This window comes from Crocuta crocuta, unplaced genomic scaffold (genome assembly GCF_008692635.1).
Source record: "Crocuta crocuta isolate KB4526 unplaced genomic scaffold, BGI_CrCroc_1.0 scaffold158, whole genome shotgun sequence".
NCBI classification, from domain to species: Eukaryota; Metazoa; Chordata; class Mammalia; order Carnivora; family Hyaenidae; genus Crocuta; species Crocuta crocuta.
In genome coordinates this window covers 2855035-2878945 of record NW_027532590.1, presented here as the reverse complement: position 1 = coordinate 2878945, position 23911 = coordinate 2855035, and the positions used below count along the sequence as shown (strand labels likewise).

At 37.5% G+C, this 23911-nt stretch overlaps 1 protein-coding gene across 1 annotated transcript in view; it reads left to right on the top strand.

Moving 5' to 3' along the window:
• GALNTL6 (polypeptide N-acetylgalactosaminyltransferase like 6) overlaps positions 1 to 23911 on the top strand; it is a 1147170-nt gene that overhangs the window by 1025024 nt on the left and 98235 nt on the right. The window contains exon 13 of the mRNA XM_077779662.1: positions 624 to 741. Coding sequence (XP_077635788.1) covers positions 624 to 741 — 118 coding nt within the window. The remainder of the gene's footprint in view (positions 1 to 623; positions 742 to 23911) is intronic.

Here is a 23911-nt window from a genome sequence, read left to right as displayed (position 1 = left end):
ATTATTTATTTACCGAAGCAAGGCTCAATTTCATGAACCACGAGATCATGACCTGAGCCTAAATCAGGAGTCAGATGCTTAACTCATTCATCCTGAAAAGACCTGTTTAAATTCCACCTTTGGCATCTTAATTAAATAACTAATTGTGGTTGGTTTATTTATTCTACTAATCATCTCATAGTCTGTAAAATGGACATGACCTGTTAATGGTAAATTCTTGGTGAATGCATACGGAAAGATTGAATTTAAGCTATTGTCTATAACAGTGTTTTCCGTCTGATGGTACAAGACTCCTTGCATTTAAGGAAAGGCCATAAAATTAAGCGATATTTCTCTATATATCATTCACTAGCAGTCATGTATTTCTCTCTAATGACAAATATATGGAACAAATATGGCTCTACAGGGCATCAATTGCATTAGAGCCTGAAGCGCAAAACTTAAAGCTCATAAGGATTCCAAGAGCAACTAGAGACCCAGTAAGAACCCTAGATCCACTGACAGAAAACCAGGGCTGTAAAGTGTCATGCACGAGGCCGCTGAAGCGTATCTTGAAGTTTGTTTTTATTTTTTAACAAGCAAATATTCCTAGTCCTTTAAAGATTATCTTTTTCATTTCATAGGTCTCCCGTTATGGCTGGAGGTCTCTTTGCTGTGGATCGAAAATGGTTTTGGGAATTGGGCGGCTATGATCCAGGTTTAGAAATCTGGGGAGGAGAACAGTACGAAATCTCTTTTAAGGTAAGTTGCCAAGAACCTCTTCACACTATGTCTACATAATTTTGATGATTCCCATAAAGTGTCATCATTCTGTTTCGTGACCTATATTGTAAGATAAAAACGAAAACAGATATGTCACCTTTCCAAGTCAGCTTTGGGATGGGAAGAGCTGCTACCCTCTGATGTTTCGGTGAGATGTAACCATGCCATAAAAGAAATCACTCAAAATCCCATTTGCAGGCAGGAAAATTGGTGTGCCCATCGACAGGCTGCTCCACTGACAATGCAACCCTTGCACAGATCGATACGGATCAAAGAATTAAAACAAAAGAAATTGGATTATTGGAGTGTTTGCCCTTTGTATTTATTTTAGAAATAATGGTTCATATTTTGATCATAACCAGTTATTCCAAAATTTCAGTAACAGAAGAGTAACTGAAAAATATGAATCATAAATTAAGGCTCTTCTTCATAGAATTCCATAATAGGTGAATTTTTTACTTATTTTTCTCTGAAACTGCCCGGGTCTCTACTTGCTTTAACCATAAATGCTCAGCAAAATTATACACTTTATAACATATATGTACATGCATATGATAGAATGCAAATTTCAGGGTTTGTGAATGAAAAACTTTTGCCACAACACATGAAGAGCAGAAGAGCAAAGCAAAATAAACTGTGTGAAAAGCTGGACTCTGAACGACCAAGATATTTTTTTTAAAGCAGTCTCTTTAAGGAAAGACTCCATTTCCTTTTTTTCTTTAGCGTTGTCATTATTTATACAGAAGATAGATTGATTTTGTAAGGTTTATCATACAGAAATCTCATACTAAATAAATCATTTTTTTCTAATTACTTCCATTAGAAAATCAAACCAATTCTAGCTAAGAAAAAAAAATGTATCCTGAATATGTAAAAGTCAGGCTTAGGAATCCAGCCAAACTCTGAATTTATGCATAGAAAGAAAATGATAAAACTGATCTTTATAAAACTGTAATGGCTATCTTCAACATGTTAACGAAAATGTTGCATTGTCCTCAAAGCGTCAGAAAATAAATATCCCTAAAGAGAAACAGGAGGCTTCAGGACATCTAGAAGTTTCCATCTCACTCTGCTGGCAGTAATCCTTGAGACACAATTTAGTAAATTCGTGCTTTTCTTCACCATCTTTCAAACCCATCTAATTTCATATCTGAGGTACTTTTTAAAGACTTTTTTGTAGATATGTAGTATTAAGTCCTTCAATTTACCAATTTTGTTTGTTTCTCTGCTATGGTAATAGCTGCACACTTATCACAGTGTATATGGCATAAGGTAGTATAAGAGTAGTAGTAGTGATAGAAATAGTACCTGCTCCATTTACTTAATGGTATGCGACAGATGCTGAGCTAAATGCTTTATATACATTATCCAATTTAAAGTCACAGCTCTAAGCGGTTGGTGTTATTCCATTTTGCAAAAAAAGAAACTGGGGCTCCTGGGTGACCCAGTTGGTTAAGCAACTGGCTCTTGATTTCAGCTTAGGTCTTGGTCTCATGGGTTTGTGAGTTTGAGACCCCATCAGGCTCCATGCTGACATGGAGTGTGGAGCCTGCTTGGGATTCTTTCTCTCCCTGAGCCCGTCATGTGCGTGCATGTGCGTGTACACTCTCTCCCTCTCAAGATAAATAAACTTCAAATAAAAATGAAAGAAACTGAGACTTAATGTTCTAAAGATTTTTTAATATTAATTTATTTTGAGAGAGAGAGAGAGAGAGCCCAAGCTGGAGAAAGAGGCAGAGAGAGAAAGGGGAGAGAGAATCTGAAGCAGGTTCCACGCTCAATGCACAGCCTGATGTGGGGCTTGAGCCCACCACCCTGAGATCATGATCCAGCCCAAAATAGAGTCTGATGTTTAACTGACTGAGCCACCCAGACACCCCTAACGTTTTAAAGATTTTAGATGACAAATTGTTTTAAGCTCGAAAGATTATGTACATTGCCTATGCTGCTTTGGAATTAAAATGCTCCATTTCTGCTAACTGCAGAGAATACAGAACAAGGCCTACCAGTAGTCTCATCCAAGAGCTCACTGTGAACCTTTTCATTTCTAACTAATTTCCTCTCAGTGAAAAGGCGAGTATCTTCATTATAGTCAATAGCATGACAGTAAACTTACTGCTGACCCTGGCGAAATAATACTGATTATCAGACATGGCTCAAAGCTACGTGCAAAGTTTGCAATAATACCTTCAGCTGGAATAACTGAATATTACATTTGATCCCAACATTAAGGGAAAAAATGGCATTGCTGTATCTGCAGTATCTTCAGAATTCAAGGGATAATTTTTACTTTTCACTGTTCAAGATTTCTTTCTAGGGGCGTCTGGGTGGCTTAGTCGTTTAAGCGTCCGACTTTCGCTTAGGTCATGATCTCACGGTTCGTGGGTTCGAGCCCTGCGTCGGGCTCTGTGCTGACTGCCAGCTCAGAGCCTGGAGCCTATTTCAGAGTCTGTATCTCCCTCTCTCTCTGACCCTCCCCTGCTCACCCTGTCTCTCTCTCTCCTAGAAATAAATAAAAATATTTAAAAAAAAAAAAAGATTTCTTTCTATTAAATGCTGTTTAAGTTTAAAATGTTATTAGGATTCTTTAAGTTTAAAATGTTATTAGGAACATTCCCATGAAGCGGGAGATATCTGGCTGTGGATAATGAGCTGGATGGTGGATAATATTCCTATGGAAAGTCTGGAGGATTTGCTTAATACACATTTGCATTCTAAATCACAAAAGCATTTTTTAAAACAAACATAAACTTGCATCTTTCGTTTCTATACCACTTGGGTCTATCACACCTCTTCTGGGTGACCTAGATTTTATTACCCCATTTCCTACTTTTCAGTTATCTGTCATTCTGAAGGATATAATTGGAATGCAGTCCTGTCGTCTTTGTCTAGAAACCATAGCAACAGCAGTGGAAGTTCAGGACTAAATTGCCCCAGGTTGCCTGGTAGGAATGACAGATTCTTTGGCAACAGCTATTTCTTACAGGGTCCTATTTCAGACATATCCCTTCATTCTTCTTGCTCTTGTGTGCTGACCTTGGGGTTCCTGTCCCTCCCTATTAGTATTTGTAACATGAGGGGGACAAACTTAAACAGGCTTTGGTAGAATTTGCATTAAAGCAAGAAGCATTTTCTCCACGTGAAAGGAATCAAAAGAATTGTACACACATAGCTCTGTGAAATGGTATTAAAAAGAAAAGAAAAAGCAAACATCTGCATTCTGGGATATATTCCATAAATTATGATTAATTATACAGGGTAAAACACTGTAAGATTTACACCGGCCAGCATTTGAGATTTGGGAAGTATGTATGGATCACTAAGAGTTTACTGGTCTATCTCACACCATAATAAAGAAATTGTTTTCAGTGTAGATTCAAAGGCTCTGATTCAAAAGATTTCTACCTATGGTCATCATCAGGCATCATTGCTTGCTGTTTACTCCTTAACCAAAGAATCATTTAACCACAGTTTATGACAAGGCTTTATCACTAAATAAACTGTTTCTTGAAAACTCTGCTTCATATTAAGGGCTTAGTTTTTGGTCAAACAGCCTTTGGTTAAGAGCGCTCCTCAATTTTCTGTCTCTGAAATCTCCTTCCTTTTTCTAACATCTGATTTGATGAGTGGATTTCATGCCATAACGTAAAAGCCAACACAAGTGTAATTTTCAGGAGGCAGTTGAGGAAAAGACCTCCCTAAAGGAATGATCTGTCTGCCCAGTCTTCAGTCTCTTTCAGTACAAATCTGAACTCCTGCGTGGCTCAGAATTATCCAGCTGTCTTTCAAACGTTACTAGGTGAGCCAGCTGCGAGGGAGGAGAAAGCAGCATTCAGTCAGTCATTCAACAAGCTTTTATTGAGCATCTAATTTATTCCAGGCCTTGCTCCAGGTACTCAATTTGGCATTGCACCTCGAAACAAAGAGGAAACCAAAACAGACTGCACAGTGTGGCCTAAACGAGATAACCCACATCTTTAAATGTCATCTACCATTTAAGTTATTGAACTAATAGTAAACCACTGAGTCTCTGATTTTTCAATTTTTACATCCATTCCCCAAAGATAAAAGTCCTAATGTTAGCGTTTTCAAAATATCTGCCCTTCAACTCCAGGCAACTCTTTTCAGAAAATAAAACTGAGCAGCACACATGAACTAGGCACCCACAAGAAATCTAAGATGAAGCTCAGAGGCTCCATTTCACCTCATTCTCTGGCATGAGGTATAACGCTTAGAACCAAGTAGAAGAGCGTTGAATTTGGTTTTGGCTGCCCTTTTCCACCCCCAGGGGCTTATCAACATGGCCCTACATTGACCCAGTATTTCTTGGGCACCTGTAGTCTGGGTCAAACCCTTGGCCACCAGCCTCGGCTCTGCAGAGACATGCAAGCCTCCAGGTGAGGTGACCATGGCTACCCTATGTCCTAGAACGAATCTAACAAACCCAGGAACCCCTAAGCCCACTTCAAAGCCACTCTTTAGGGACAACATGCCACACAATCACCTTTGTTATGGGCTGTCATCCTTCCTGTGTGTGGAGTGTAAGATTCCGACGTTTAAGGATATTATTCGTCTCATAGCCTTTCAGCCCTTTTCAGTCCTTAATTCATTCAACGGACATTTATTTATTAATTATAATGTGCCACTTCTGGGCTAACCTCTTGAGATGCAAAGATAAATGTGAGAAGATTCATATTCTGGTGGAGCTTACTCTCCAGTAGCTGCCTGGAAAATTAACTCACCCCAGTTACTCATCATCGGTATTATTCGGAATATATTTTATTTCCATATCACAGTAATAATTCAGGACATATGCAATAGCTTATTCGCTAGCCTCCTGTGCTGTATTCTTTCTCCTCTTTCAACCTATATTCACTTTCTTTTGTTCCCCAAGTTGCTTTATTTTCCTCTCCTAAAAATTCAGTTCCTGCTAATTACCACACAAATCAAATGAATGTACTGAATCATAAACCATGAGAGTTCCCATCAATTATCTGCCTCACCTGTCTGAATCTACACAGTAAACCAACTTAACTAGTGTTTTTCTTTCTTTTCCAGAAGAAACTCATATGTCCATTTCTACCCCAATTTATTACAGAGATTTTAACTAACCAGTCAGGCTTTATTCTGTTCCTGAGATATTAGCTTATTCCCTCTAAAAATATTAATCAGCAACCTCCAACATGAGTCTGTGTACCTAGCAAGCTAGATTCTGCGGAAAAAGGCAAAGGTAGCCCAGTAGAAGTCATTGGATCAAGTACAACTGAAATGAGTATTTCTTCCCTGAAAAATAAACATCTATTAGAGCAAGAAAGCACAGACAGCAACATTTAAAATTCCCTCTAGGGGCGCCTGGATGGCTTGGTTGGTTAAGCTTCCCACTTTGACTCTGCCATGAGTTCATGGTTTCAAGCCCCGCATCAGGCTCTGTGCTGCCATTGCAGAGCTTGCTTAGGATTCTTGCTCTCCCCCCTCCCACCCCTCTGCCCCTCCGCTGCTCGTGCTTTCTCTCTGTCTCAAAACAAATAAATAAACTTTAAAAAACTTATAAAAATTCCCTCTAAAGTGAAACATATAAATGCATATTTATTTGCCAGGGTTCTAATGCAAGAGAGGCCAAAGCTTCTCCTTCTGCATTCGGGTGCATAGATTGGAGTAAAAGTAGAGGTCCAAGAACCACACCCATATTGCATTTGCTGTGAGTTCCAGTTTGGCTTCATTCCAGTGGAGTGAGACCTTAAAGCTCTTGGAAGCCATCTTAATATGGTAACAGAATCTTTTTTAAAGAACTTTTTTTAATGTTTTATTTATTTCTGAGACAGAGAGAGAGAGAGAGAGACCGTGTGAGCAGGAGAGGGTCAGAGAGAGAGGGAGACACAGAATCTGAAACAGGCTCCAGGCTCTGAGCTAGCTGTCATGCGGGGCTCACACCTATGAACCGTGAGATCATGACCTGAGCTAGTCGGACACTTAACCAACTGAGCCACCCAGGCGCCCCCAAAATTTTTTTAAATTTCTCTTGATTTTGCCCAATCTTTTATTGTTATTTCGTCCATACCTAATTTGACAGCAAATTTTTTAAATAACAACTCAATCCTTCCAAACTCCTCAAATTCGTTTTGGCATGAACAACAATTCTTCCTGTTTTCAGAGCCATATTTCATCAGTTTAAGTGGTATTTCATGAAATTACGCAATTACAATTTTTTGAACTAGCATAATCACGTTTGGAAAGAAAAATGCTGCCTTGTAGGTAAGCATGTAACTTAACTGTTGAGAGCAGGAGATTCCAGGTGCATTCAGCATAACCTCTATTCCATGCAGCCTCGCCATAATAGGAACACCATTTAATACATTTGTAGAAGGAATAGAGAGTGGAGGTTAATACATTGAGTTGACTAAACAGAAATTCAGTCCTTGCTGTCAAAAATTTTCAGTCTAATAAGAGAAAAGCTCATGCAGCAGAGGTAGGTGTGCTTCTACCTTTGACCAGAGGTAACTTGCTCACTCATTCAGTTCGGGTCTAAGGTAAGATTCTTCCTTCTAGTCTTCACCCGCACCCAGGTGTCCCAGTCCCCCGACCTAAGGATGGCTGCCCAAGGATGCTGAATGGCAACGGCTTGCAGTGATGAGTTCTTACACTCTGCACCCTGCTCCTACAGAGCTGTCCCCTCTCCTGGGTTTTTTTTTTAATTGTCACTTCTTTTCCCTCCCCCAGACCCAGTCTTGTGTAGTCTCTGTAAAGTAGGGGGGGAAATCAGTCCTAAAATAAGCCTCTGGGGTTTCTTTAATTCTTTGTTTCTACTTTGGTGTGACTAGGGAAGAAAATGCTCCTGAAGTAAAAATAGAAAAAAGAAAACACATTGAGCGCAACAAAACAAATGCTTCAAGTTACAATCCTGCTGCATGCAAGCAAATATATACAGTTTAGAGTACTACAGTATGTCTGTGATTTTAATAGATGGCATCTGGGGGGTTGTGTGGGGTTTTTTAATCCCTTTGTGAGTTGTAAAAACTTTACATGGAGCTATCTCTGTTCCAAAGTTCTGGGCATTCTATATTCTTCCTACGATGATAGAAAGTATTACTTGGCCCCTTAACAAGAAAAAGTAATGAGTTAGCACTTAAAGGTCATTGAATTTAATTTCTTATCCTATTCAGTACTAATGTAAGGTAAAAATATAACTTCTATTTCGTAATTGCCAAAACAGGCCATTGCCTAGTTAATATCAAAGCAAGAATTAGAATTCAGGCTTGCTCTCAAAACCATTAGCCTAATTTCTCTTAACTAAAAAATTGAAGACTTTATGTCATTGGTTAAAAAAAAAAGTGGCTACTGTCATTCTCTGAAACCCCTTTAATAAGGAAATGCAGGTTCTTCCTATCTGATTTTTATTAAATATGAGGGCTGACAATTCTTGTTAAGATTTAATGTAAAATTTAATTTTTTCTATCTTCAAAATGCAGTGGTTATTCAATAAGAATTGAATATACACAATAGAGACTAATCATTGAGTATAAACCATTCAGTTCTTTACTCAAACAAGATGACAGCCATTAATTTAGAATTGTTATAGCTCAGTAAACCATATATCCTAGAGCTTAACATCATTATAGAGCTTCTCAAACAAACATGAATTTTATTTATTTGTACTTAGACAATCAAAATTAATAGCCCTACAAAACTAGCTAAATATAATGTTTCCCCACATGGTATATAGTCATCCAAAAAAAAATTGAGTAAACTTACAGTTCAACAATTGAATGTTGTATAATTAAAATAGATTTATGGTTTCAAAATAAAAAAGAAAGATCTTCTCTTTGAGATCACTCAAAAAAGGAGAACAAGAAATGGAAACAAAATACTAAGTTTATCCCTGACAAATGATCAGCTATCTGACCCCAAACCACAATGCATGAGGAAGGTTATCATATGCAGTAAAGGTGAACTATATGGTGGGAAAACAAAAGCATGGGAAGATGTAGAATGACCACAGCTGCACATCTCACTTGAAGCCAGCAGATCTCAATGCCGCAAAGTAATGGGGACCTCCTAAGAGGGAGAACTGACAGCATTTATTTGAAACAATAGCAACAGGTGTGATTGCTGGTGACCAGAGCTCCCCTGGATTGAATTTGACACAGAAGAGAAGCACAAATAGGATGTTGGGCACAGTTCTAAAAGAGGTATTAGACAGACAAGCCATCTTTGCAGGAAACAAGCTGTTACTGAGGCAGGATGGAGGGAAGATACTCGGTATGATGAGCAACCTTGCAGCAGCCAGGTCCTCCTGGATGCTGACAAATATAGGCTAAACTAATTCACTCACACACAAGTGCTGTGTTGTAAAGTGAATACCTACTCTAATTGGTAAGAATTCTCTCTATTCAAAGATAGGTATTGATAATTTTTAAAGAAACAGCACATAAAAATATTACAGGAAAGAAAAAAAAAGAAAGGACCAGAAATGATGAAAAACAGTCACCAAAGTAATGTTGCTCTACACTGTTACAAAAGTTTTTTTAATGTTAACGAAGCTATTGACTCTGCAAAGCAATATGAAATGCTGAACTTTATGAGATTAGGCTAAACAACAAAAGGTAAGAGAAAGAGATGGAAAAAAATAGCAGCAGTCAGGATAACATGAAAAAGAAAGAGAAAATCATCACCAAAATAAAGGTCATACTGAAAGCAACACATAGGAGAAGGAGGATGCTGAAAACATAGACAGGCATGGGGGAGAGAGGTGAGAAAAAGGAACAAAGCAGAATTAAAATCAACAAAGTTAAAAAGTAATAGAGTGAAATTATATGGAAGGTATAGGAGCTCATATTAGTTCTCATATTAGGAAAAAGGTTCAAACCAGAATACCATGTATCAAAACGTGGGGGACACAACTAAAGCAGTGATCAGAAGAGAAATTGGATCATTGGGGCGCCTGGGTGGCTCAGTCAGTTGAGCTTCCAACTTCAGTTCAGGTCATGATCTCACAGTTTGTGGGTTTGAGACCCAAGCTGGTCTCTGCACTGACACTCTAGGACCTGCTTGGAATTTTGGGATTCTCTCTTTCTCTCTCTCTCTCTCTCTCTGACCTCCCCCATCTCTTTCTCTCTCAATATAATTAATTTGTTTTAAAGAAGAAAAATTGGATCCTTAAGTTTTTATATCAACATAAAAAGAATAAACATAAATTAAATATCTAAATTCAGTTTGCAAATTAATAATGAAATAAACTTAAGGAAATGAAGATAAAAGATTAATAAATGTAATGAGAAATTAATGATTTAGAAAACTAAAAACTGGTAGTGCAAGAGCTAGTTCTTTATAGCCAAAAATAAATAATTAAGGAAGTTACAGCTGGGAGAGAGATCAATTAATTAGCAAAAGGTCATTTAAAAAAAACTTGTCATGAAAAAAGAAAGAAAACACTAATACACAAAGAAACAATAATGGGAATTTAGAAAAAAATTAAATAATTCTAAGAGATTAGTCTGCTCAATTCTATACAAATAAGGTTAAGATTGTGAATGAAATGATTGATTTTTAAGAAAATATAAATGACAAAACTGACGTCCATAAAGAAAAAACAGTCTGAACTGACTATATCCCTTTTCTGTTGCTACATACAAATCACCACAAACTTGGTGGCTTAAAACAACACAAGATTTTCTCACAGTCTCTAGGTTGGTAGTCCAACATCTTTTAGCGGAGCCTCTGCTAAGGATCTCACAAGGCTGAAATCAAATTTTGAGCCAGCTCTATCTTATTCACAGGCTCAGCTAGGAAAAGATCGGGTTCAGGTTCCCTCAGGTTGTCGGCAGAATCCGTTTCTTTGTGGTTGTGGGGCTGAACTCCCCACTGTACTGACTTCCATCTGGATACCACTTTCCGGTCCTCGCTATTTGGATCCCTCTTTGGCCCTCTCACAGCATGGTAGCCTACTTCCTTAAGACCACTGGTAGAATGTCTCTCCTATTTCAAATCTTCCTATCCCTTCCTTCAGGTAGAGCTGAGTCTCTTTTTAGGACTCACCTGTTAGGTTTGACCCTCCCAGAAAAATCTCCCTTTGATTAACTCAAGATCAACTAAATTGGGACAATAATCATGTCTGCAAAATCCCTTCGCCTTTGTCACTTGGTGTCACCTAATTGCAGATGTGAAATCCGTCATATTCAGAGTTTCTGGCACACACAAAGCAAGGAGATTATACAAGGGCATGTATACTATGGTGTGGGATTTGGTGGGGAGGGGGCGGCAGGGAGCATCTCAGAATTCTGCCTATCATGCTGCCCAATGACCACAGAAGAAATAGAGAAAATTTCGAAAGGCTATCTGCACCAAAAAATAAAGAACCAAATGCTATCAGTTCCTTACAAATCTTTAAAGAATGCATACTGCAATGTTTTTCAAAAATTGTTCTTCAATATTAGGAAAGAAAGAAATCTTTCCAATAGGTTATTAAATTAATATATAATATTGATAGCATAATGTTTATAACAAATTCTGACAAAGATAGCATAAAATGATAGAGTAGTACACATATTTTACTTGTAAATATTAACATTAAAAAATAATAATAAATACCGACACAATGGACTACCTATTCAAGATTAATACACTAAAATAAGTGTATCTTTGATGGATGTGTTTCAATTGAGATATGTATTCACATAATCACCTTAAGAGTAAATTTTAACGGTGATAGTCATCTCCATAAGTAATATAGAGGAACTTGATAAACTTTTGCATTCCACATTTGAGCAAAATACTTAATCCTTAGTAAGATTAAATATAAATATATATTTGTAAAATGTATGTCTCTCAACTCAAAAACCATCAACTAGCTTAAAGGGAACCCTCTAGGAATTAAATTACTATTTAATGTCATTTAATATTATTCTAGAGATAGTAGGCAATCCCATTAGATAAGAAATGATAAAAGAGATATAAAAATTGGAAAAGAGGAGTGAAATTTTTCATTAAGTACAGATAATAGTACCCTATACCTACCTGAACAATGCAAGGGAAATCAACAGGGAAAATACTATCAACAATAAGAAATTTAGTAAGTTGCCTGGGTAAAATGTGTGTGTGTGTGTGTGTGTGTGTAAATATAGAAAAAACAGTAGCTTTTACATATACAAACAACCCCAAAAGAAGATACCACTTACAATAGTACAGGGAAAAAGCAGCTAGGAATAAGCTTAAGAAAGTCCTAGTCCTGATGAAGAAAGATTATAAGGCTGCTGAGAGACATAAAGACACAAATACATGAAAATTCATAAAGAAGATAATTCTCCCCAAGCATGCTTATAAATTTAATCTCAGGAAAAGTGATAACATGAATTTTATTGGACTAGACACAGTTCTTCTACTTTATAAGTCAAAACATATCAATAGAATAATGAGAAAAGTTCTGGGGGAGCAATCATAGAGGGTTAATCATAGCTGATTATAAAATACATAATAAAATTTGCATGAATAGACAGGGATACCTTTGGCATAGAATTTAAATAAATTCAGATAAATATGGGAATCTAGTATAAGATAGGCTTAACATTTCAAATCAAGAGGAAGATGGTTGATTTCTAAGTAAATAATATAGGACAACTACTCCTCTGGAGAAAAAAAAATTTAAGCTAGATCCCTATATCACACTTCATACAAAAATAGATCTCAAGAAGATAAATAATTTTTTTTTGAATTATTTACATATTTTTATTTGTTAAAAATTTGTATTATACAGAACTTTTTCTATTTTCCCTTGTCACTTACATTTGAACATTCAATATGTTTTCTCTATGAATTACTCTTAAATTGCAAATATCTTTATAATAATTTTTCCATGAGAAAAATGAAAGGTAATATGTGATAATAAGATTATATATACTATATACTGCAAAAAGAGCTATACTGTTAACCAATATCATTCATTCAAAAAACACATTCAGAATTAAGCACATACAAATCTCTTACACATTCTCTTACATCTGAGATTGACAATGGCCTGTGGATTAAATCCAGCCCACAATCTGCTTTTGTAGATAATCTATACCATGGAATACTACATGGCAATGAGAAACAATGAAATCTGGCCATGTGTAGCAACATGGATGGACCTTGAGGGTGTTATGCTGAGCGAAATAAGTCAGGCAGAGAAGGACAAATATCATATGTTTGCACGTATAGGAGGNCCCAGGTGCCTCTAGAAGATAAATCATTTTAAGCATTAAAAATGATGGGGCTCCTGGGTGGCTTAGTCGGTTAAGCGTCCGACTTTCCGACTTTCGCTTAGGTCATGGTTCGTGGGTTCGAGCCCCGCGTCGGGCTCTGTGCTGACTGCCAGCTCAGAGCCTGAAGCCTATTTCAGAGTCTGTATCTCCCTCTCTCTCTCCTAGAAATAAATTAAAAAATATAAATAAATAAATAAATAAATAAATAAATAAATATGAAAATACTTAAGAACTACAAAGTCCTGGAAGAACTGGAACGGGGAAGGCCTCCGTAGTGTGCTTTTAAAAAACAAAAAATCCACTAGAAGCAATGAAAAGAAAGATTAATTCATCCACATAAAAATTCGGCACCTGGGGGCACCTGGGTGGCTCAGTTGATTAAGCCTCTGACTTCGGCTCAGGTCATGATCTCACGGTTTGTGGGTTCGAGTCCCGCATTGGGCTCTGTGCTGACAGCTCAGAGCCTGGAGCCTGCTTCAGTTTCTGTGTCTCCCTCTCTCTCTCTCCCTCTATCCCCCACTCATGCTCTGTTTCTCTCTGTCACAATAATAAATAAACATTAAAAAAATTTTTTTAAAGAAAATTTGGCACCTGGGTGGTTCATTCGGTTAAGCGCGGGACTCTGGATCCCAGCTCAGGTCATGATCTCACAGCCCTCATGTGTTTGAGTCCTACATCAAGTTCCGTGCTAACACCAAGGAGACTTGGGATTCTCTCTCTGTCTCTGTCTCTGTCTCTCTCTCTCTCTCTGTCCCCCCCCCCACTCACATTCACTCTTTCTCTCTCTCCCAAAATAAATAAACTTTTAAAAAATTCTGTATGGAAGAAACACACAAGAGACAAATGGCAATCTGAGCAAAATTATTTGCAACTAATACCCTTAATGCAGACAGATCAAATACAAATCGATATGAAAAAACAGTTTTCAAAAACCAAATAATAAAAATATTGGGACCACTCAGAGGAAGGACATACAAATGGCTCTTAAATATCAAAAGTTATTTATCTTCCATTATGAGAAGAAAAATGTAAATTAAAACTATAATGATATCTTTTTCACCTATTAGATTGGCAACAATCTAAACTTTGATAATACAACACAGTCAGGGTGTAAGAAGAGACACTCTCAAACATGGCCAATTACAGTAATGAAACGTTATATGCCCTCTGTAGGGAGCAATTAGAGACAATCCAAAAAATGCTTAATGTGCATCAGTGTTGACCCAATTTCATTTCTATTCTCATGACCAACAGTGAGACTTACACATGTATTCAATGACACACATGCAAAGATATTTATCTTAATCTTGTTTTTATTGATGACCAAAAAAAAGGAAAACTTGAGTGTAATAAGAAACTAATTATTATCTAGTTACAATGTGGACTGTTGTATGGCCTTTAAAAATAACGCAACAGCTTTATTTTTACTATTAGGTGCAGAGATGGGTTGGATGAGCTACACTGTTTAAAGGCCGCCCATTTCTACCATATTAAACCTGATACCTGACTGGATACCCATATATAGTCTCTTTGGGCTTTCATAGGTCCCTGACATTGCTTTTCTGTTAGTGGAGAAGATTTAGACTGGATAGTCAGAGTTTTAATGGTATAGTGGTGAGCAGAGATTGGGTGGCTGGAAAGACCTTTAGACCTTTAAAATACATCCAAATCCGCATTAATGTGTGAATATATATTTACATGGATGTTAGAACTGCTTAAATACAAACTCTAGACACAAATCTCAGGTACAGAGGGACCAACATTTCTGAACTAAAGCAAAGACTGGTTCACTAGAAAACACTTGAACAAAGAGAATCTGCAATTCATGCAGAGGTGTTCTCAGTCTTGGCCTCTCTTCCATACATAGGTCTGGACCACAGGGAGGTTCATTTCCCTCTTCCCCTCACTCCTCCAGCCTTGTCTCTGATCCAGCTGCGACCATACCACTGCCTGCAGCAAATGCTCCGTGTATTACATGACTCACCGATTGGATCCTTAGGAGAAATTACAAAATAATGACACACCAACAGCTCAAAGATTTGTCTCCCCAGGTGCCTGTCCCCAAGCCAGTCCCTCCGTCCCCCAGTGCCCATGCTTGTAAATCTCCATACCCTTGGTTCCCAAGACTTACATCTAGTACAGCAGCAAAATGCCTATAGTTTTAATTAATAAGCCTTTCTCGCTTTCTCCATAGTTGTCTAAAAATACAAAAAACTCCAAGGGTGTTTAATTTATACTCTTGAAATAGTTTATTTGCCTTCCTAGAAGGTACAACTGAACCTCATTTTAGAAATGTACTTCTTTTCCCTTAGGCCACATCTATATAAACTATCATGACGATGCTTTGTACAAATGGTTTTGTTAGAAATAAATTCAGGCTTATAAAGTGTGCTTATTAGAAATTCTTTTTATGCCAAAGATGATTCTAAAATATTTTATATACCTTCTCATTGATTTTATGAGATAGTATATTAGAAGACTCTTCTTACTTTCGAGCCTGCAAAGTACCTCAAAGTATAGTTGCAGTTTATATCTAAAGTGTGACAGAAGCTTTTTTATGAAACACTATACCTTCAGATACACAAGAAAATATCTAAAGTTGTTCCTGTGGGGGTTTTTCTCTACAATATTTAGCCTACATGACATAAAAATAACCATTTTAATTCAACATGCCCAGAATTGATCTTCCAAAGAAAATATTAAAATGACTCTAAACTCATTCAGAAACTCAAAGATAAACAGAAACAGCTGTTAAATGTCTCACAAGCTAGTCTGAGATTCATTTCAATTACCCGACAAAAGGTACCTCAGGTGTAACAGAGCATTTTCAAGTTAAATTTTATGTCCATTAGATATAAGCCTAGCGGCAAGTCTGAATTCCTTCCAGTTGTTACTTCCTTTATGTCTGATGGCATTTTCCTAATTCCCTGTTTAATTTTATTTTAGCTTTTATAGATGGTTGTAAAGTGAGCAAAATATAACAATTTACACAGCCTTCACTACCTGTGTTAAGGTCAACTTGACTTCCTATTGAAATTGTTTTCTAATACAGACATTTTGTTCATGGTTTTGTTCATGTTTCTGGTCACCATTTTTCCCTAACAAGAAAAGTGAAATACTATCTAATCACTCCAATGCTCCTGATGTGTAAATCTATATAAAGTAAGTCAACTTGCCTCCCAGTTCATAAAGCATTTGTATAGAAAGTAAGCAAAAAAATCTCTCCTTACAATTCTCAACCCCAAATCCCAATAACAATGCCATAGAGAGCCTCAAAGTATATATACACACTGACTCTGTGAATTTGTTTTGTATCCTCTACATTAGGGCCTACAACCTACAACACACAGGCCAGTATAAACTGACCCATAACTACCCTCTTCTTCTCTAAACTGTGAGAGTAACAATTGAGAATACAATCTCTACCTCTCTCATACATGCGCATTCACAGACTTTCATGTTGTCATATGCCTTGATCCCTCTCACAGAGATCAATATGTGTCTAGACAATGACCACCCCAAAGAGACCCAAAATACCAGAATAATAAAGGTTGACCATATCGTGTATAGTAGAGGTAGACTACATCACGTGATCACCATTCTTGAGCACCTATTATGGGCCATATAAAGGTATTATGTGAATTATTTAACTTAGTCCTTACAACTATCTTGTGCAAAGTAAACACATGACCCCAGTTGGATAGAAGATGACAATGAGACTCAGAAAAGGGGGAAACCTGCTCAATTCAAAGTCCTGTGTGTGTGTTCTTTCCACTGTTCCAGATCATAAAAGTGTATCAATTTCTCCCCCAACATAAAAATAACCTGCAGATGCCACTATGAACCTTTAAGAGGGCTCATGTTTCTTATTTTTGATGAAATTTCCTCATATTGAATACTGTTTATAAAAAATGAATTGCCTATCAGCTGAAGCTTAGAAGAACCTTGGCTTTTCCAAAGTTTTTTTGTAATGATAGTTCATTCAAGTAGCTTTTGACTAATGTGCTCTTTTCAAAGTGCACCCTTGGCACTCTTAGACTTTTAAACTCTCACTATTCAAAAAGAGAGGGTGTTTTTTTGTTTGTTTTGGTTTGATTTGGTTTGACACTTCACTTCACTCAGTTGGTTGATGCTTAACCAACTGGGCCACCCCGGCACCCCCCTAATCACTGTTTTTAAGACTGCATAGTGTTACTGCAATATATGAACACTGCACCTTCAAATCAAGGATCTGAACAAGGTGCCCTCTGAAGGCCTGCTATCCCTACCAGACCTCTTAAAAGCTCGTTAAGTGCAAGATAGTTTGGGTACAGTCTTTTTCATACTGACATAACTGAGCATTTCTTACTTTGAAAAACTCCTAAGCAGATGATTCAAGAAATGAGAGCTTTGGGGCACCTGGGTGGCTCAGCTGGTTGAGCGTCTGACTTCGGCTCAGTTCATGATCTCACGGTTCATGGGTTCGAGCCCCACATCGAGCTCTGTGCTGACAGCTGGCTCAGAGCCTGGAGCCTGCTTCGGATTCTGTGTCTCCCTCTCTCTCTGACCCTCCCCTGCTCACACTGTCTCTCTCTCTCTCTCTCTCTCTCAGACTTAAATAAAACACTAAAAATTTTTTAAAAAATAAAGAAGACAGGAGAGCTTTTCCCCTGAGACTAGAAACTATCATGTCCTCATTAAAGACTGTAGATACATTTACCAATTTCTTCTTTTATTATATCCTGATCAAAAAATAGAAAAGAGGGATCAAGAAAGATCTCTGAACTCAAAGAATAACCTCAAAATCCAAGTTTTCTAGGGATAAAGCAAAGCAATGGTATGTATGGGTATATCTTTCTTAGATCAAGTCAAACCAAAGGTACAGTTTTTATTACATCTAGCCCAGAAGAATAGTTTAATGACAGACATGGTGCTTTTTGATTAACACTTTTTGGGTTGACAATTAATATTTTAATTTCTAGATATATAGTAAAGTGATTGATTACTTAATCTTAAGAAGGTTTTCAAACTTAGCACACCCAAGACATACCATACAATTAGAGAGTGATTTCCCAGTCCCAGAAATATAATTACTTATTTGTAAATAATATGTTGTACTTTTAACATTAGCCATTTCTTTATTTTATAATAATCTAGATATGAATGAAAATCAGCTCAAGATAGCTTATTACTTTGAAATTTGTATTTAAGTATACAAGAGATCACAGCTTTTATTTTTAATGGAAGCTAAATGGTGGATTATCATTAAATAACTCAATTGTCTGGAATTAACCTCACATTGTATCAATAAACCAGTAATTTATTTATACAAGAAATACAGAGCACCAGCTATATGTCAGGCATTGTCCGAGATGCCTAGACTCTATCACACAATAAAAGACATAAAGACCCTTGCCTGTTAGGAACAGAGGCAGACAAGTAACAATATACTATGTGAGTTATCTCCTGACTTAGAAAGTTGTAAGTGCTATTAGGATGAGGGGAGGTAGGGGCGCCTGGGTGGCTTAATCGGTTAGGCGTCCGACTTTCGCTTAGGTCATGATCTCGCGGTTCGTGGGTTCGAGCCCCGCATCGGGCTCTGTGCTGACTGCCAGCTCAGAGCCTGGAGCCTGTTTCAGAGTCTGTGTCTCCCTCTCTCTCTGACCCTCCCCTGCTCACGCTGTCTCTCTCTCTCCCTCCTAGAAATAAATAAAAATATTAAAAAAAAAAAAAGATGAGGGGAGGTAGAGTGATGAAGACTCAGAGAGCAAGAAAAGAGGGTGTTTGGGGCAAGAGGATTTAGAGCTCAGACTTGAAAGAGAGGAGGCATTTAGCCATGTGGAGTTCTGGAAGACAATCTCAGACAGAGGGAACAACCAGTACAAATGCCCTAAGGTGGGAGGGTATCTGGCATGTTGGAGGAATAGAAAAGAAGCCACAATGGCTTGAGCAGAGAGAGGAATGGGAGAAGAGTAGGAAATAAGATTAGAGAGATAGCAGGGTTTGGATGGAATGGACAAATCAATTTTTTTGAGAGTTTAGATCACCACTTCATGTAGTATATTAAATTTCACATTATACCTGATAATAATACTCTCTTACTATCCTCCTGACAATCAATTTCTTACTGAACCTAATTTCATATTTCATATGACTGGTATAATTGTATGATTCCACTTAATTTAGCATCCTCTATGTCTACATTCCAGTTTGCAACTGATAGTGAAAAGTGATTTTAAAAAATAAGGCAAGCCTTCAATTATTCAGTCAATTTGAAATACATTATGGAAGAAAATGCTCCGTGCTCATTCATGAGTAAAATAACATCGCTTTACAATATTTATGTTGTCAAAGGAAGACACAGTATTTATAAATTTCAAACACTTCTCCAAGAATTAGATACTTAAGCTTGACAATGCCATGGTTTTGGTTTGTTTTTTAAGAAACCATCACATGATGCTACCAGGAAAATGTCTTTTAAAAATATAAACCACATCTTTCAGAACATATAAAGAATTTGATAAATGCCAACACAGTTGTGCTTTCTTAAAGAACTATGTTGTCACACTGTCACCTAAACACATCTCTCTAGCCTGTCAGAATATACATGCTTCTACTGAAATAGGCGGTGTTATTGGAAGATTGAACAATCTAAGGAAGTGTTTGGTGATGTCCATAGTACAGAAACAAAAAAAGTCTAAGACTAGAGACAACTGACTTGGTGTGTTTATGATGAAAAGCAAGTTGGCCCGGAGCTTGTAAGAAGCAGCATTAAATTGGAAAGGCTTTAGGGCTCCTGCATAAGTAAAAGTGTAAGGATAATGGAAATAGAGGTGATCATACTCAACTATTCAATAAATATTTATTATTTATTATCTGCTAAGCCCTTCACTAGTAGCTGGCGATATAGTAAAATAGTAATATAGTAAAACAGTCATTGAATAGTCTAGTGATGGGAGACAAAGACTAAGCAAACCATTATGCAAACACACAAATCCTTTAGCTGCAGTTACTATCTCTCCTTGAAAGAAACTGTTCAGAATTTTGAATTGGTCACATATTATAGCTCCAGCACAGAGAACAAGACTGGCATACTGTAAATGCTCACTACGTATTTGTTTACTTACTCAATGAATCATGGAAAGGGAAGCATAGGATGGTAAGGGGAGCATAAAACAGGAATCCTGACCAAATCCAGGAGATCGGTGGTGACAGTGAAGCTGAAAACTGGAAAATAAATAGAAAATGGGCAAAAGATAGGAAAGAAGGGAAAGGGCAAGAGGGAGGAGAGAATTCCTTTAGAGATAACAATTTACGGCATCAAGCCCTGAGGAGGGAAACTCAGTGCTTCTTAAGGAATTAAAAATAGAACTCACAGTTCCTGAGTTCGATCTGCGTATCAGGCTCACTGCGGTCAGCACACAGCCCACTTCTGATCCTCTGTCCCTCTCCTCTCTGCCCCTCCTCCACAGGTTCTCTCTCTCTGTCTCTCTCTCTCTCTCTGTCTGTCTCTCTTTGTCTGTCAAAATAAATAAATGAACTTAAAAAAATTTTAAGCCCACAGAGAGTATGTGCAAAGAGTCCCCCACCCCATATATACTCTATCCGGGCTATTTTTAATTCCTTATTTGTGTTGGGAGTTGGGGTAGAGGGGATAAGTGGGTACAGGAGAGGGTGACTGACAGACCCATAAGCAAGGGCTAGATAATGCAAGGCCTTGGAGACTTTATAGAGTAGTAGTGACCTGACCTTAATAGCAGTAACAAACACTGAAAGATTTTAAAAGGAGGTATGATAGATTCATATTTGTAAGTGGTCATAGTGGCAATACAGAGAAATACATTTTAGAATTCTATAGTTGCTATAACACAAAATTTAGCATAAAAGAAAATTTTGGGACACCTGGGTGGCTCAGTCGGTTAAGCATCCAACTGTTGATCTCAGCTCAGGTCTTGATCTGGAAAAAAATCTGAGCAGAAGTTTCCTGAATTTGACTTGACAATAAAGAAAAATTTCTGATGGGGAGAATTTTAAAAATAGGAGTAGGCTATCAATGGAAGACATGAATTTTGACTCATTGGAAATTGTGGCAGGCAGAACTAAGATGGCCCTTTTCCTTGCTTTACTCCCCCAATTATGGTACATTACAGAGTAAAGAAATTTGGCAAATGTAATTCAGTTTACTAATCAGTTCACTTTAAAATACAACTCTGGTCCTGATGGGTTTAACCTTATCACATGAGCCTTTTAGAAGCCCAGAATTTTCTCCAGCTGGGAGCACAAGAAGTCAGAGAGATTTAAAGTATAAAGACTATTCTATGTGACGGAGGTTAACCATTGCTGGCATGGAGGGTTCATGGGGCAAAGAACAGCCTTCCATGGTCTTCCGCCAGCAAGAAAATAGGGGTCCCAGTCCTATAACTGCAAGGAACGGAATTCTGCCAATAATCTAAATGAGCCTGGAAGCAGGTTCTTCTCTGGAGGGTCCAATTAAGGGCTCAGCCCAGCAGCCAGTTAGATTTCAGCCTTGTGAGACTCCAAGCAGAGAACCCAGCTGAGCCCACATGGACCTCTGACCCGAGCATAACAAATGCGTATTGTTTTCAGCCATTACATTTGTGGTAATTTTTTCCACATCATTAGAAAACCTTTGTAGATATCTTTAAAAACTGGATTACAGTGACCCTCTGAAAAGATTTAGTTAGAATTTCCTTCCTGTGTGTCCAATAGGTTATTTTGACATAGCTTAGGAATGAAGGTAATGATGATTTATTTAACTTTCTATTGTGGCAATTCTTACTCTGGCAAAATCTCTCATAAGGTATTTTGTGTACTTCTACCTACTTTGTAACTATTCTAGAAGACCATATAACTAGATAAATAGATAGATGATTGATAGATAGATAGATAGATAAGGCCAGAGATGTAAGGAATTGCCTGGCCTTGTCCCTACATCTTATCCTCATTTGCCACCATGTCCTAACCTTGCAGGAGAGATTGGTCACCTCCATCAACTAATGAGAGTAATAAAGCCACCTTATTTTCATGAGAAATAAATACCATACCAAGAAATCAGTATCTCCCAGATAAGATGATAATATGATAAGAAGGCTTCTTTGCCTGGACACTTGCTTACCTTTGAACAAAAAAACTGACACTTGATTATACACAGGACTATTTAATATTCTCTGCCCTTCCATTGCCCACCCTTTCATCTTTTGTATACTACTCCCAAATTTTGCCTCTTTAAAATGCAGAAATAATAAAAGGAAATAATCTCTCAGATAACTACATCAACTATATTTGATTTACGATGTCAGAAGAGACAGGGAATAAAAGTTCATTAGAGTGGACCAACTCCTGTAAGAATCCCAAAATCTTGGTAACAACCTCAGCTGTCTTTGCCAGCAATTTATTTAATACAGGTTCACTGCAGAAACTTCACAAGCCAAATAGCATATAGGATAATATCTCTTAATGAGTCAATAAAGAAATAGCCTACTCCAAATCAATGACAGAGTAATCACACATGTTCTAGGCAAGGGGACATGAGAGGAATAAAGTTGAGGTGACTTTATAGAAGAGATGGCTGAGCCAGCCTTGGGCTGACATCCAGCAACCAGCACAAAAGCTAAAAGTCCCTTGTTACTAGAGCACATTGCTAGGGAACAAGGGTGACAGTGTTGATGGGTGAGAAGATTTTCGAGGGGCTGCTGTAAGGCGTTAGCCACTGCTGGTAAAAGGGCCACCTTTACTGTGGTGGGAGCTAATTGCCCCAAGGTCTTAAGAGAGCGATTTTAGATGAGCCAAGAGTTGCCTTGCCCAAACAGAACCTCTCAGTCTACACAAACTCTGTATTTATAGTCAAAATGCTGCCTATCATTGTTGCTTCCATATATGCTTTTATTCATAAGCCCCCAGTGGAGTCCCTCAGAAGATGAACTACTGAGCTCTTCTCAGTGAGAACAGACGAGATGATGACATCCTGACACCGTTTACTTCATCTTATATCAAAACAAATTTACCTCTAAAACAACGCCTCTTTTTTTGTCTTTATCATAAATAAGTGGATTAAAACAACTTTGCGTAAGTTATAAACGGTGAATTTAAAATCACACCAGTACATGACGGGTACCAAAGTTACATTGTAAAGGAGTGTGTGCAATGGGAGATAATATGGTGTCCAATTTGGGAAAATACAATTGCCCACAAAGTCTATCCTAGAATCACTGAATTTCAGTGTTTGAAAGGACTTTGCAACTTAAAAAAATGGCAGCCAGCAAACTGTGGTCTTTTGCCTGTTTTATTGAAATATAGCAAACCATACTAGGGTTGCTTTTCCAAGAGAAACCATATGACCTGAAAAGCCCCAAGTATTTATTTTGACTTTTATAGACAAAGTTTGCTGACTGTAGATAGAATATTGATTAAATGTATGACCAATGGAGTTAGACTGCTAGGATCCAAATCTCCATTCTGCAGGTAGCCAGTTATATGGCTTTGGGCAAGTAGCTCCGCCTCTAAACTACCACTGTTGGGGAAAATAGTAAAGTCTGTCACTGAGTTTTGAGCATTAAATTAAAAAGGGCACCGTACTCACTCATAAATGCTAACTCTTCTTATTAGGATTATCTTAAAATATCAGCTAGGTCAATTGTCCACCCAAAGTTACAGATTTGTCTCCAAAGAGTCTTCTACTACAGATTTCAACAAATCTAGTGATGCAGGAACCTCATTTTAACTTTAATCATTCTATTAGAAAGTTCTTCTTTCCACTGCATTGAAATCTGTCTTTTTATAGCTCTATGCTATTAATCTGATCTTGAAGTGCTACAGAACATCTCTTTGAAATACCAGGATCTTCAAATCTTTGGGAAGGGTTTCTCTGAATTTTATCTAATCAAGACTACATATCCTCTAGTGCTTTTCATTATTTC